The sequence below is a fragment of the Dromaius novaehollandiae genome, chromosome 2 (assembly GCF_036370855.1).
Source record: "Dromaius novaehollandiae isolate bDroNov1 chromosome 2, bDroNov1.hap1, whole genome shotgun sequence".
NCBI lineage: Eukaryota > Metazoa > Chordata > Aves > Casuariiformes > Dromaiidae > Dromaius > Dromaius novaehollandiae.
The window spans coordinates 145,653,744-145,668,070 of record NC_088099.1 but is presented as its reverse complement, the minus strand read 5'-3'; the positions used below and the strand labels follow the sequence as shown (position 1 = coordinate 145,668,070).

Genomic DNA, 14,327 nt, shown 5'->3' with positions numbered 1-14,327 from the left:
TCTCCTTACTCATGCTGTGGGTAAAGCTCTCTGAATTTTATGCAGTATATCACATGGGCAAATAAGCAGTTTTGAAAATCACCAGTCATCTGTGACTAAATCAGAGTGCTCTGAGTGGGCTGATTCTTCAAGCTTTTGTCTCCTAAATGATTGGTCTTGTGACTAGAAACACTTAAAGGTGGCATTCCCACAGCTGTGCTTGTAGAGGGGTACTTAACAGGTGGGATGAAAGCCAGAGGTGTCTTAATACGCCACAGTTGGAGACCCAGCCCAGTTTGATAACAGTGTCTAAATAGCTATTTAAAGAGGATTTAGCTTCACTTTTTAAAGTGTTTCAGGCCACTTTATGTTTCCTTGGGAAAATTGGTATTTTAGGCATGACTGCTCCAGCAGACCCAGAAATAGCCTCAGGCTGTCATGTGCAGTAGCAGGAAGGATTGATAGGGTGAGCAGTTTGGGGTCTGGAAATAGAGCTGTGGGCTCTGCTGGGCTCATGGCCGGCATGCTCTGGAGACGGCCTGGCAGGTCGTGGTGCTCGAGCAGGCACTCGGTCATGCCCCTGGTGCTGTGTGCCCACAGCAGCAAGCGGCAAGCGGGCTCTATCAGAGATGGCAGCAGTCAGTGGGAGCTTTCGCCTTGTGCCAGCTGAACTACGTGGCAATGCTTAAGGCCAAGGGAGAAACTTTGGGTTATTTCGTTTCCTCCTTTACTTTCATGGGCTAATGTAATCTTGGTGTAGTATTGTCAGGTGTAGTGTCAGATTCATGTCAGCGCAAAGACAAGGAGGTGTTTTAACGTGTATTTGCAGAGAGAGGACTGATCACATTCTGTCCTAAAGAGTGCTGCAGATGCTGTCGGATGTGTACCAGAAAATGACATATAAATATATATACCTAGTCAGCTTATGTTTGCCAAAATCAGTATCTTGCCTTTGCATGACACTCAAGTACAGCAACTGCTTTTGTATTGTCACGTTCAAGACCCTGTTAAGAGTCTGGATAAAACAAATGACAGCATGCATAGTTTGGCAGCTAGGAAAAAAAGCCTGTGAGGATTTTAAAGGATGAATCTCCATTTATATTTCTAACATCATGAGATTCAAACAATAATTGTGTTGAGAAGAGGTTGTTTCATACTTCATTAAACTAGCTTCCTTCTCATAAATATTTTTGCCATTTTGGAAAGCTGTCTCCATTGTGGCTGTTGATATGTTTTGGCAGTTTCTTTCATTTATTCTAAAGCTGCTGTTAGTATTCTTGTGTGTGTGCTGCGTAGTATCTCTGCAGGTATATATAAGGCATTTATTTTTGCTTGCAGAGTTACTTATATTAACAACATTTTCTAAGATAATGCGGTATAATATATTATTATTTTTCTTTATTTTTCTATTATTTTTCTAATTATTCTTTTCTATTCTTTTCCCTTTGATCTGTTTCTAAAGACCTTTTCTGAGGAAAATATGAGAAATGTGTGGTTCTGGAAATTGGTGACTTCAAATCTTTTGAAAAATCTTTTGACAGAATGCTGATTGGGCTAATGGCTAATAATGACGGTCCTGAAAACTGCATTGTAAGCATATTCTGCTTTTAGCTTTATAGGTAATTCAGTATGTAAGCCTCTTACTAAACAGAAAATGTGGTGTGTAATATGTAATACCATTAGTCTAGTGTTAGTGTACTCAATTCAATATTTTGATTTGAGTACATGAATGGGATTTCAACATATAAATTGCTAATACAACTACTTTTTCTGGTGTGCTTTTGCGTACTGAGAAATAAGCAGTCCTCTAAAAGATGTTTTACACTTTTGATCCGCTCTGAACATCTGCTCAGGTTTATGCTGTCACGTCTTGGCTACTTCAGACAAGTTTGTCCTGTTTTTCAGCATTCTGCTTAGAATGCAGTTTCATCAAAAGGTATTAAGATATAGCTGTTTTTTCTGGTGTTGTTCTTTGGTTTTGAGCAGTGTGACCCTCTCTTTCCCATTGGAAGAACAAAGGACTATAAGGTACTATAGCTGGAAATAACAAGGTGTATTTTTGAGAACTAAGTGTCCAAAAGGAACTTTAAATTTTGTGCTGGTGTGCTTTCACATGAAAATTGTATACATCTGGGCTTCCCTGTACCTATTCTCTTCTTCCATCCTAAAATTTTGTCTACAGAGAAGTCAGTATTTATCTAAGATTTGGTAACATACAGCAGCTCAGTATAAGCCATTTCACAGATCACCTGCACGATGAATCTTTGGAGTCACGGCATAAGAATTCTGGATAGAAATGTGCCAGCTGTGTTAGTGTGTGAACAAAAGTAAATTCAGAACAGACGTTTTCAGATATTTATTAGCACCATACCAGATGCAGTAATCATTTACATTTAGAACTGTTCTGCTAGCCTCTATAAAAAAATTGAATGCATCTTTAAATGCTCACTTTTGAAAATAGAATTGCATGACTCAGAAAAATAGGAATTGTCTTAGCCAGACTCACTGGTGTCAGCGTTTGTCATCATGTTCTCTATACAATTGCCATGTTTATTCTTCAGTGTGCTCTCTGGAGTTTATTTTGTTTTTGTTTTTTGTTTGTTTTTCACTTTGATTTCCAGTTGACTTTCTGTAATACTGCTGCTTGGCTCACTGCAGCAAGCCTTTACTTAGTACCTGTTGTTAGTGTCAGCAGAAAGGAGTTGGTCATAGTCATGCTATTTGGACTGTCTTTCATAGAATAACTTGGAGATGCCACTTCTGGGTCCCTTCTCTTCCAATTGTGTGTCTGTTTTGTCTATCTGTAGTTGTAAAGTCCTAATGGCATATCTCGGTGTGTTTGTGCAGTGGGTAGCACAGTGGACCTTAATCTTCGCTGGGGCTGCTGGATGCTACTGAAATACAAAAAAAATTATTAAAATGATAGAAGTCTTCTGTAATAACTGACTTCTTTTGTCTAGCAACAGCAAACTATTTGATAACTTTTGTCCCTTAAATGGCAGTTAAAATTAATTTAAAGTTAAATCCAGAACCAGAACCTATCCATGCATGGTAGCCATAGCGATCAGAGTAGACAAATGTCTGCTGCATGGTCGAATGTGTGTTGTGTTGGGGAGTAGCTTTGGCTAAGAAATGGTCTTGGAGTTGTCCTCAGCATCAGAAAGAGGTCTGGTTTTGCATGTGTATTTCTCAAAATTAGCTAAAACCCAGCTTTTCTGTCAAGCTGCTTCAGTAAAAATGTGTTTATCCTGTTCGCAGACTGTTCTTTCCCTTCATTCTTTATATTTAAACTTTTTAAGCTTTCTTCTGTTTATATGTTGCACTGTCCGTTATGCAGCCCACTGTGGTGTGGTGGCCCCAGTTGTACATTTCCACTGAGCTGTAGCACTTTATTTTTGTTGTTATGTTGATTACAGTATGATATTTGAATACCAGTATTAAGTCCTGGTGAACATGAAAAAATCATAGACAACATAGTTAATAATACAGCACATTGAAATGAGTGTCCTTTCCCTGCCTTAATATTGGTAAGGAGATATGTGCACCATAAAGATCTTTTTGGTCTATTGCAATCCATTACACAATTAGTAACTCAGGTTACCTGTTTTGGTACTTCGTTTTGGCAAAAAAAACCTTCACATTTTCTCAGATTTAATTGTTGGCAGGAGGCACGCAAAGTGTTTGTATTTTCTGTGAAAAATTTGGAGCAAAACAAGGCATACATGGGTTGTGTAGGACTGAACAGCCTTTTGCTGGAATGCGGCTTGGAGAAGCACAGAGACGTGCCTGCATGTGCTGGATACTTGGTGATTGTTTTCGGCTCTCGTAATTTCACAGGGGTATCAGGCCAACTTGTGACAGTGGCAGCCCTGTACTGACTGTTTTTAAAGCAGCTTGGTTTGCTTCTCTTACAGCTTCCACCTGTCAACTTTAGGAGCTTATGTTATATTGGTCAGTTGCTCAGAAGTTCATACTTTCTGTTTTTTGCTTTAGCTAGGTAAGAAGAAAGATTTTATTCTTTGGCCAAATGTGGTCTGCTAGTTTTATAATAAAAATTCAGAAACAAAATATTTGGCATCAGAATTGCCGTAATAATTTAAGTGTAAATCCAGGATATAAGATGTCTAGTGAAACGTTTTCAAAAAGAAACATAGTTTAGAATAATAGATGTTTCAGTATTGGACCTTATGTGCTAATTTTCTCTTTTGTACCCCTAAATTTTTCTCTCTCTCAGTCAATTAATTCTTTTCCATAGCCTAATTCATCTTCTCAGACAAGAAAATGTAAAATAGCTTGTGAGAGATGTTTTCTGTGCTTATAATGTCCCAGTAGAACAAGGTTGTTTTTCTCCTGTAGGAAAGGCTGAAAGAATTATATGCAGTTTTAAAGAGTTTATATCTAAATGTGAATTTCATGGAAAGACACAAGATATATGTCTATCCCAAGGCCGTTTACAATTAAGAAGTCCCTAAATTAAGAGACAGCTACTTTTTAGTCTTAGAATGAGTGCATGAATATATCTGTTTTTTCATAAACCAATTCCTTCTGTGTCTGAATGCAACCTCTCATTTTTTACACCCAAAAAATAATTACAAACTTGAGGGAAATGTCACCTGAAGTTGAGCATCAAAATACCAGAGAAAATAATTGCATCCTTATTCTGTTGTATTTTGATTTAATTGTCCAAAATCATCCCTTTTCCCCACCAGTTGTCTTTTAAAGCCAGCAGCTGGCATCAGCTATATACTTTGGCATCCATTGTAATATGAACAGCATTGTGTACTTCTGTGTTACTGTTTCCTAACTGTCTTTCTTTCATTGAATGTTTCTGTTCTATTCAGTTATTCTTATCTAAAATTCCCACTGAATTCCTGTCTTTTGCCTCTGATCTGAAACGATAATGTACTCCTTTCTGAGAACTGTTTGTATTTTGAATGCTCATTAAGAATAATTTCAGCTGCTATGTGGTCTAAGCATTGTTCTGTGGTAATCTCCCTTTTTAAAATGTTTCTGTCTTGGCCGTTACTGCTTCTTAGTGAAGTTGCAGCCCGATCATTTCTGTAGCTTTTGCTGATATGGACCTCTGAGCATGGGTTATGGTGTGATTCTTCGGGCTTACTATCATCCGTTTTAGCAACAGCTGCAGAGTAAGATTATGTCAAGGTATCCTATTAATATTCTGAGACTTGCAGTTGGAAGAGTTAAGCACAATTCCTTTTACTCTTTCCTTTCTGTGTTAAGCTGTAGCACTTCCACTGTACAGAGTATCAATAGGGTATAAACTTTGTCTTTTTCCAAATGGGGAGCCACATTTGCAATGTCTTTGAGCATATTTGGACTTTTTCTGTTCTAATTCTTAGCCCTTTTAAACATTTCGCTCCTATTATGTCCATGTAAGTTGGTATCACTACCTATGCCTTGCATATCTTTTCAAGGATTTCAGGACAGATCTTGAGTTGTAGTAAATCTAGATAGTTCTTTCAAAGTTGATAAGTGTAAAATGGCTTTTCTTTGGAGTTTTAGCCTCTATGGTCCACGTATGGTAAGACTTCATATTGTATTCAAATTCTTGTATTCATATTTTTGTTGTATTCTTCCTTCCTTTAAAAGCTTTAGATGCAAAAAAGCTAGTGTTAGGCACTCTGTAATGTAAATCGTAACGTTGACTGTATATGTTCCCAGAGCCCAAATATTTTAACTCATTTGTGAGTGAAACATCCTCCCAGATAAGAAATCTTGACAATTCTGGAAGAGCAGTCTTTGAGAAATGTCTGCTTTCCTGCTTAGCTTTTTAAGATTATGAAGCCTTTTTATTGCTTTTATCTTTCTAAGTGGTGGAAGAACCCTATGACTTTATTTTTAGGCAGAAATCTCCTCCTCAGTTTGCAAGTCCACCTGACCTTCCAGCCATCCTCCTCTACAGCTGTCACAACAAACTTTCTTTCAGATGCTATTAAATGTATCAGACATCACTCTGCAGCAAGTGAGTTTGTTACCTTGGGGCTTTTCAGTCTATTCTAATACTATCAAAAAACACTGTGTGATTTCAGGTTTTCCTACATTCCTTGGAGGAAAATCAAATGGCACATGGTTAGGAAACTGATAGATACTTAACAGATTTAGCAGATCTTTAGCAATTAAGCGGTTATTATCTTGAATCTATTGTTTTCTTTCCTCATTTCCCATAACCATGACTCTTGTGAACTGTCTGTGTCCTTTTGTCTTTGTTTTCGACTGGGATTTTGGGAAAACTTTGCCACACTGGATCAGAAGAGTTGCTCTAGCTTTGTTTATCTTATTTCTCTTGCCTCTGCCCCTCTTTCAGTTATCTTTATTGCTGATTTGTGTTCTCAACTGAGGTTTTTTTGCTCTGTCTCTTGCTCAAAGTATTGTAATGATGTTAATGGTGGTAATGGGAGTTACCTCATTCCAGATCAGGTGTGCAAAAGTTGTTTTATACAGGGACGCCAGAAAACATCAAGATACCTATGATCTTCCCCTTTAGCATCAAAGACAGTAGTTGACTACAAACAAATGGATCAGACAGTAGGCGGAAGCAGCCTTAAAGTAGCTGCTTATTTATTAAGTGCATTTTCTCACAGTGCTGTCTCCACCACCCTGGGTAGCGTTGTGCTGTTGATTTCATTCTTTTACACTGCTCGTTGGAGTTGGAGAAGACTTACTTCTTGCCTTCACTTCCTCTTTTTGTTCTCTATGCTGATAACCTTTCTCCCCTAATCTTTTTAATCCTTTCAACTTTTGTTTATATGTTCTGTTCATATTCTGAAGATTTTCATTTTCAACATATCCCCAGTTTCCCAGCTTTTCCAGCTGCCTTTTGCTTTTTTTTGCCAGGAGTTTTCAGGAAAAAAAACCCTCTCTCTTGTGCGCTGTATTCAGACCACATGCTTCCTTCCGTATATGGACCCAGGTAGTGATTTGTCTGGGTGCCTACTCTCCACTCCACCTGAATCTAAAAGAAACGGAGCTTTTTTATGTTACTGCCTTTTACCATTATCTTCACTGTGGACCACAGAGTTCCTATGGTTCCTAAACATAGGCTTGTACTCTGGAAAGCTAGGAACCTGGTTAAAAAAGTCAAAAGCCTTTAAGTTGGCAGTGGTAAAGGAGATGCCTGAGCCCAGCTGAAGTCTCTGGAGAGACTGAATTCATCTGGCATAGACATGCAGTGTATAATGTGTGCATGGCTTTCAGTTCTGCTCAAAATTGCAAGAAGAGCAGTAGTGGCTCCCACTTTTTGCTTAATGCCGCAGTGATTAGAAGTTCCTTTGGAGAAGTGAGAGATGGAAGTTGTCGGTTTTACATAGTCCTGAAAGCTTCACTTTCTAGGAAAATACCCTAAACATGAGGCTGCAGGTAAGGTTGGAATGGGACTGTTCTTTGACCTTCCCATGCGTGCAAGATTTACAGGGTCAGAGAGAGAAAATAAAATGGGGAGCTTAATTGTAGCTTGCTAATGAGCATCCTTCCCTGGCAGGGAAAGGGGAGTCCTGGGTTCTTGATCCTACTTTAGAAAGTGGTTACAGATTTTGTACTAAAGAGTCATGGAATCAGATGCATTAATAAGGCCAGGAGAAAGGAATGTACTTCCTGAGAGAGTCTTTTCTTCCTATTTCATGCTACAGTCTGTGCTCTGAATTTTTACTGAAAACATTAAATAATAATTAAATGTATTGAACAGTCATGACTGTCCTGTTAATTTTTGAGCTTGACTGGCACGATGGTACTCATTTGCTAAGTGTGACTGGGGAAATGTGCAAGGGTCAGTACTGTGTTTTCCCAGCTGATTCGCTGGGATGACAAACTTAATGTTGCAGAGACTGAGATAACAGATGTGCTGTTCTCTCTGAATTAGGAGTGGAGTGATTCCTGTATTGCAGTCCAAGAGAGTAGGACATTACTTTGCCTAGCAGGGAAATATTCCTAAATGCTACTAGCTGTTGGCCAGATTATGCTGAGCTGCTCAAGGAAGGCACAATAAATCCTGTTGTCATTCTTGTGCCCTTGCCCAAGGTTCGAATCCAGTTATGCTCCTCTTACAGGGCAGTGGCAGGTAGTTAGTGAAACGCTGTCTGTGGTGGGAGTATGCTACATCCACAAAAACTGTGGAAACCTGTCTGATCTCATCATTCAGTAGGAAATTCCTGGAAGAAGTGTTACTCTTAGCTGCAGCTCCTCTTGGGCAGCTTTTGGAGTGAGACTGCTGCTGGTTTTGAATGAGCCCGGAACAAGCAAAGGAAGCATTTCTTGGTTAAGGGGAATGTGATATCTGTGGTTTCATTTCTCCATTGAAAAAAATGTAGTAAGTTGGTAGCTGGGGGCTATTTGAGATTGTAAATGCTAATTAAAAAATCATCCCTGCATTTTCTGTATAACTCCTCCTAAGTACATCAGCTTTGTTAGGTAGATTTTGCAAACCCTTAAGCAAAGAGCCCAGACCTTCAAATCTTGGAACTAACTCTACAAAATCCTTGTCTTACTCCACTCAGCAAGAATTTGTCTTATGACAGAAATCAGATTAGCTTATTTCCTTGTTTGTAGATGATAACTCTGGCAAAAATCAGGGAAAGAACAACGGTGTCCTGAGAAAATTACTGATGCTCTAGCAGAGGGTGTCTATGAGCATGTAATTAACTGGTCCAAAGGGAAGAAACATGGGGAGCTTACTAATCAAAACACACCAATACTTTCTGTGTAATATAACCACAGATAGTAACTCAGTCTGTAACAAGATCTTTACAGTTCTCTTTCAGTGACCTGAGATAACCCTGAGTCTTTGCCTCTTCCTGATCATGTAAGACTTGCCCTGTCTGTATCACAGAGAAAGGGGAAACCTGTGTACCAGATTTTTCGTTCATACATGAAATCACAGAAGATTTTTTGGGGAAGACAGCACTTCCTTGTGAAGAATTTGTTACTGTCTTAATCTTAAATTCAAGAGCCATTTGAGTGGTTAAGGAGAAGAGCTTAATATTCATATATTGCTAAAGCTGGTGTTTAACTTACTGTCTATAAAAAAGGCCTAGAAAAGCCTATGAAAAGCTGGTAGTTTGTGCTGATATCCTTTGACCTAAGCTTGGTGTTTCAGAAAAATTTCGATGTGACTTTTTCGTTGCTTCTGGTGAGTTAGAAAGGCTTTAATCCCGTTCCCTCTTTCTGTGTCTTAGTTCTGCAGCACAGGGACTTACTGTACCAACTGGCATTTCAGATGGCATCTTATGAATGCATGCCTCATGGATCTTCCCCCACGTTTGGAGCTGATTAGGCAGCTCTCACAAAAATGCTGTGGGGTTGCCTCTGCTGTTTCCATTGATTAATCCGTCCTCCTAAGCTGCACAGTTTCCTGACTTTCCAGAAGTTAAGCTGGCAAGTTACAAGTACTTTCTTATAGTAACATATAGGAAGGATAAGCATTCACGTTCCTAGTACCAACTCCACTGTTTACTGAGGGTGATAATTCAGCTTTTAGCATGACTGAGGGCCAGATCTTTGTCTTTTGTCTACCTGACCACAAAAAATATGACACAGTGCTCTATGTATTCTTCCTTACCAGGGACTTAGTGTGGTCCAGAGAAACCTTGTGAATTGAAATCTTTCCCTTTTCCCTTTCCATTTTTAAGAGTGAAGTTTGGAGGAGATATCTTTCCACATGGGAAAGGAGAATATTACCTTAAAGCCTTTAAGTGGCCAAGAGGCTGTTTAGATCTTTATCATCACTGTTAAGATGAAGCTTCTTTGGAAGGATAAGGTAAATTAAAAACAGAGAAAAATCAGAAGTAATGTGGCAACTGTGCATTTGTGTATTACTGTCAGGCTAGGACTGTAACATTGCATTTGAATTTTCTAGATTTTTGTTGAACTCAACATCTTTGTTTTGAATAAGAGGAAGTCAAACTAGCAGTTCCTGAAGCCTTCACAGACAAAGATTTCTGGGTGGAAATATAGATATACATGAACTACTGGGGGACAGGAGAGGAACTGAGACAAGAGAATTGAGAAATGTAAGAGATGTCAGAATTCATTGTTATGTGAAGGTAATTTCATTGTTTCAAAGGCTTATTTTTTATTTTTTAACAAATGTTGAGAAAAAGACCAAAATGAATATCTTGAGGAAATGAATTTAGCTGTCTGCGGTTTGTTATAACAAACATATGTGGAAGGGTAGTTTCTTAGCTTAGATCATTGAGAATGAAGCTTGCAGAAGCTTTGAATACAGCTGTGACATGCACTGCCGGAGGTACAATAACGGTGTAGCATCACTTCTGTTCTCTCAGGAATTGGCTTGGCTGCTAGTTTACTGTGTAGCTTCTAGTACTGGGAGCAAATTCAGGAATATCTTGCAAACAGTGTTCTGCATGCTTCAAATGAGATACACACTCTGGTCTCTTCTGGTCTTATCACTTACAAAGTTATCTGGATATTGTGAAACTGCCTGCTCCATAAAGCTGTTGAGAATTAATACTCTCGATTAAAGCTCCAGTACAATGCTCTGAAAAAATAGGAATACTTTTTGGTATATTGTATGTGAATACCATATGTGAATATAATATATGCAAATATATATGTGTGTGTGTGCATGCACATATATATATAGAGAGAGAGATAGATGTATATACACTCTCTCACATACACCCAAACACACACACACCCCTCTGTACTGGCTGCCTGCGTGCATGTACCAGCACAAAGCCTACAAGGTGTGTGTATTATCATGATTCCTCAGGTCAGTAATTATAGAATGAAAAGTATAAGTCTCCAGAAATACCAAATAAATACAAATGGGGAAGAAAAATAACTTTAACAGTGAAAGCATTCAGTACTATTTCTGCCATACAGGTCTGCTTTATAGTATTTTATCCACATTAGCCAACTAATTAGTCCTCTACGATTTGTAGAACAATCGTTTTCAGGAAAAATATCTTTTGTAGAGTAACCATCAACATTGTCTTTAGTGTGTTTTTTACAGCAAATTTTATTCTGTATGAAAAATACCATTATTTCTTATAATGAATTGTAAAAAGTTCATCAAAGTGGCAAAAGTGCTGTATCAAACCCTTTTTGGGCTACTAGTAATTGTCAGTAGTCACTATTATTTTCTTTTTTAAGTCTCTTACTCGCTGCAGATGTAGGGCTGATTTAATGGCCTTACTAATTTTTAGGTGTTTGATATTAAAGAGTGTAATATCATTCAAATAGCAGCTCAGTTTGAATTCAAAGGAAATGAAATGATTATATTCCCTTTTGTATATAACAATAAAGGCCTTTATGTGTTCTGGGTTCTGATAGTCGTACTTCCTGTGTTATGAAAGGCCTTTGCAAACACTGCAACTGATTCCAGAGATTTCTTTGTCCATTCAGTTAACACACTGTCATTTTTATGGGATTGAAGATTTGAAAAGATAGATAAACTATAAGGCCTTAACACAGATAACTCTCAGTATGCAAAAGAGAAGCCACACCTCTGGTGCTGCACCTCTGTATAGCACTGCTGAAATCAGTCCTTAAGTGACACACCAGAAAATCAGGAGTTTTGTTTCTCAGGTAATTGTAGGTTTATACAGTGAAGATATTAATACATTCTTCAAGGGGGCATTGGATCTGAATTGTTTTGAGATTTTTGTAGTACAATAGAAAGTGCTTTTCTGTTTTTGAATGTAGAGATTTAGAAGCAGTTTTATTCACGAATGGTTTAAGAAACCTTTCTGTCCAGATGTTTTGTGTGCAGACATTTGATTCAACACTTCTGGCAAATCCTGCTTCTAGCAGAAGCAGTTGCAAAGCTCCCACTGAATGGAAGCAGCACTGGGTTTTTATTTAGTGAAGGATATGATTATTTAAGGAGATGCTGCATTCCAAGGACATTTCTGAAGACCACAACAAAGGTTGTGTTCAGTTGTCTAAGTATCTTTTTCATTTGCTTTCAATAATTGTGCCTCCAAGTGGAATTTACTTTTCTGCCAGTTCCGATCAAAGCATTTTCATGATAAACTGATTTGTTTTCATTTTGTTCTGTCTGCCAATCCAAATAACAAAAAAGAGTATTGCTGATAGCTGTATGGTTTGATATGGTCTTTTTTTTTCTTTCTCCTGACAGGCCATCTGTGGGAAAGAAAAGAGAAAAAAATGAAGTACCTATTCTTAATATTTTTCATGAATTTCTTACCACCATGTGCTGGGAAGTCTTTGAGCAGAGATGGCAATTACTCAAAAACATTTGAAGACATTAAAAAAGAGATTGGTGGCTATTCCAACATTGCTAAAGCTATTATTGACCTTGCTGTTCATGGAGAAGCTCAGAATAGATCCTATGAAAGATTAGCAGTTTTTGCTGATACCATAGGACCTAGACTCAGTGGTTCAAAGAATCTAGATGCAGCCATCAAGTATATGTTCAGTGCCCTGCAGGAAGACAGGCTGGAAAACGTGCATCTGGAGCCCGTCAAAGTGCCTCACTGGGAAAGAGGAGAAGAGTTTGCAATGATGCTGGAACCAAGGAATCACAGCATTGCTATTTTAGGACTTGGGAACAGCGTTGCAACTCCTCCAGAAGGTAACAGTACTTCCTTTTGGAATTAACTATCAGTTGCTTTTCAGCATCAAAAATATATGATAGCACTAGCAAAATTCTCTCTTGGTGGACAAACTGAAGTTTTCTTCCTGCTGTAATAGTTCTGCAGGACAAGATACTGTCTTGCTGGAACATTTATGTGTAACATGGTTGTAAGTGAGGCAATTTGGTCAAGTTCAGTCTCGCTGAGCTGGCACGTAGTATCACTGTTGACGCCTGAACTCTCTGTTAAATCCATTTCCAGCAAGCCTTGTTTTTTAGCACTGCTGAAGCTTCTTGCCAAAGACTCTGTTTCTCTGCTGAGATTGGTGGGCATTTTGTTCCTGTGATTTGGGGTTTTCCAGGCCTTCCGTTTCCTCTCTTTAGCCAGAGAAATCCCCAGTGGGTTGCTGAGCATTGCTCTTCTTGCCATGCCCTGTCCTGTGAAGTTCAGCACTCCACTCTGGGGGGCTTTGTCAGGATTGCTAGTTAAAGGCCAGATGGCATCCTACTTCTGTGACTGCTCTCCATACATAACAAGTTACTTATTTCTAGAATACTTAGAACACATCCGTATTTTTAATGAGAAAATAAATGTAGTTTAGGACATAAAAGGTAACCTGAGACTCATATTTTTTTAATAAAATGTAAATTTGTCTGATAGCAAGTTTTCTGTGTGAAGTGAAACAAATAACATATAAAAGCTGTTTTATTTAGGAAAAAAATACATAGCCCTTCAAAATACTACAAAATAAAAATGAGAAATTTAAGATACATTTGGAAAAAATGTATTTGTTTTGACAAATTGCTGCTGTAAATTTTGTCTGATGTGTTTCTGTGATATTAAGGTGAACACGTGTCTAAAATGCAAAACAATTAAAACCATTGAGAACATCTATTTATCTCATGATATGTCTAAGGCTTAATGCTTGGGCAGGTGAATATTTATAGCATAGGTTAAACCTATAACTTACTCTATATCCATTCCACTCCTGTTCCAAGCTTCCTAAAAAGGAAGCTAAAATTACAACAGTATTTTTGATCTTGAACAAGTGTTACTGAACCTGCAAAGAGAATGTGCAATTTAAGCTTGCTGAACATACTCACATCTTGTGAGGAATAACTAGCCTGTTTGCAGCTTCCCTTCCCCAGTTGTCTAGTTATTTGCATTTGCCTTGTCTTACTCCTAGGTTCGGCTTCTTTTTTGTTACAAGAGATCCTGAATTTACACCTTAAAACATGCTCAAAGTTGCTAATCAGGTTCTTCTTTTTCACCTGCCAACATCTTATTATGTTGACAACTGAATGGTAAGGCTAGTACCTGTGACTGGTAATATCTTGGGAAATAAAATTATATTATCCAATGCTGCTTTATACTGAAAGATGGTAAAAACCAGCATATTGTTCCTCACCATCTTACTTTCCCCTGAAATCTGCCATGTTTTTCAAGCGGCGTATGTGTTAGTATTAGAAAACTGTATGGTTATTAGATCTCTCAGACAAGAGTGGGCAGCTCCTCACACTTGGTGGAATCATTTTGATTAAATTACTTACCTTGTTACTTAAAATCTATCTTACTTGTAGGGGCAGACAGCGAGAGATTGGACAAGATAGAGTTAAGGAGCCGAAAGCCTTGGGAGGAATAAATAGCAGTATGTAGATAAGGTAGTAGCCGCACGGGATGAGGAGTGATGATGGGAACTTGACCTTCGGGAAAGTACCGATCCAGGCTAGAGCTTTTATAAAGGGCTTGCTTGCTTGAAGAAAGTTGATTCTGATC

The 14,327-nt window shown here is 38.2% G+C and overlaps 1 protein-coding gene across 5 annotated transcripts in view; it reads left to right on the top strand.

Moving 5' to 3' along the window:
• CPQ (carboxypeptidase Q) overlaps positions 1 to 14,327 on the top strand; it is a 165,930-nt gene that overhangs the window by 7,942 nt on the left and 143,661 nt on the right. For all 5 annotated transcript variants that reach the window (XM_026099835.2, XM_064507695.1, XM_064507696.1 and 2 more), the window contains one exon: positions 12,095 to 12,550. In XM_026099835.2, the coding sequence (XP_025955620.2) occupies positions 12,124 to 12,550 (427 nt within the window). In that variant the 5' untranslated portion in view covers positions 12,095 to 12,123. The remainder of the gene's footprint in view (positions 1 to 12,094; positions 12,551 to 14,327) is intronic.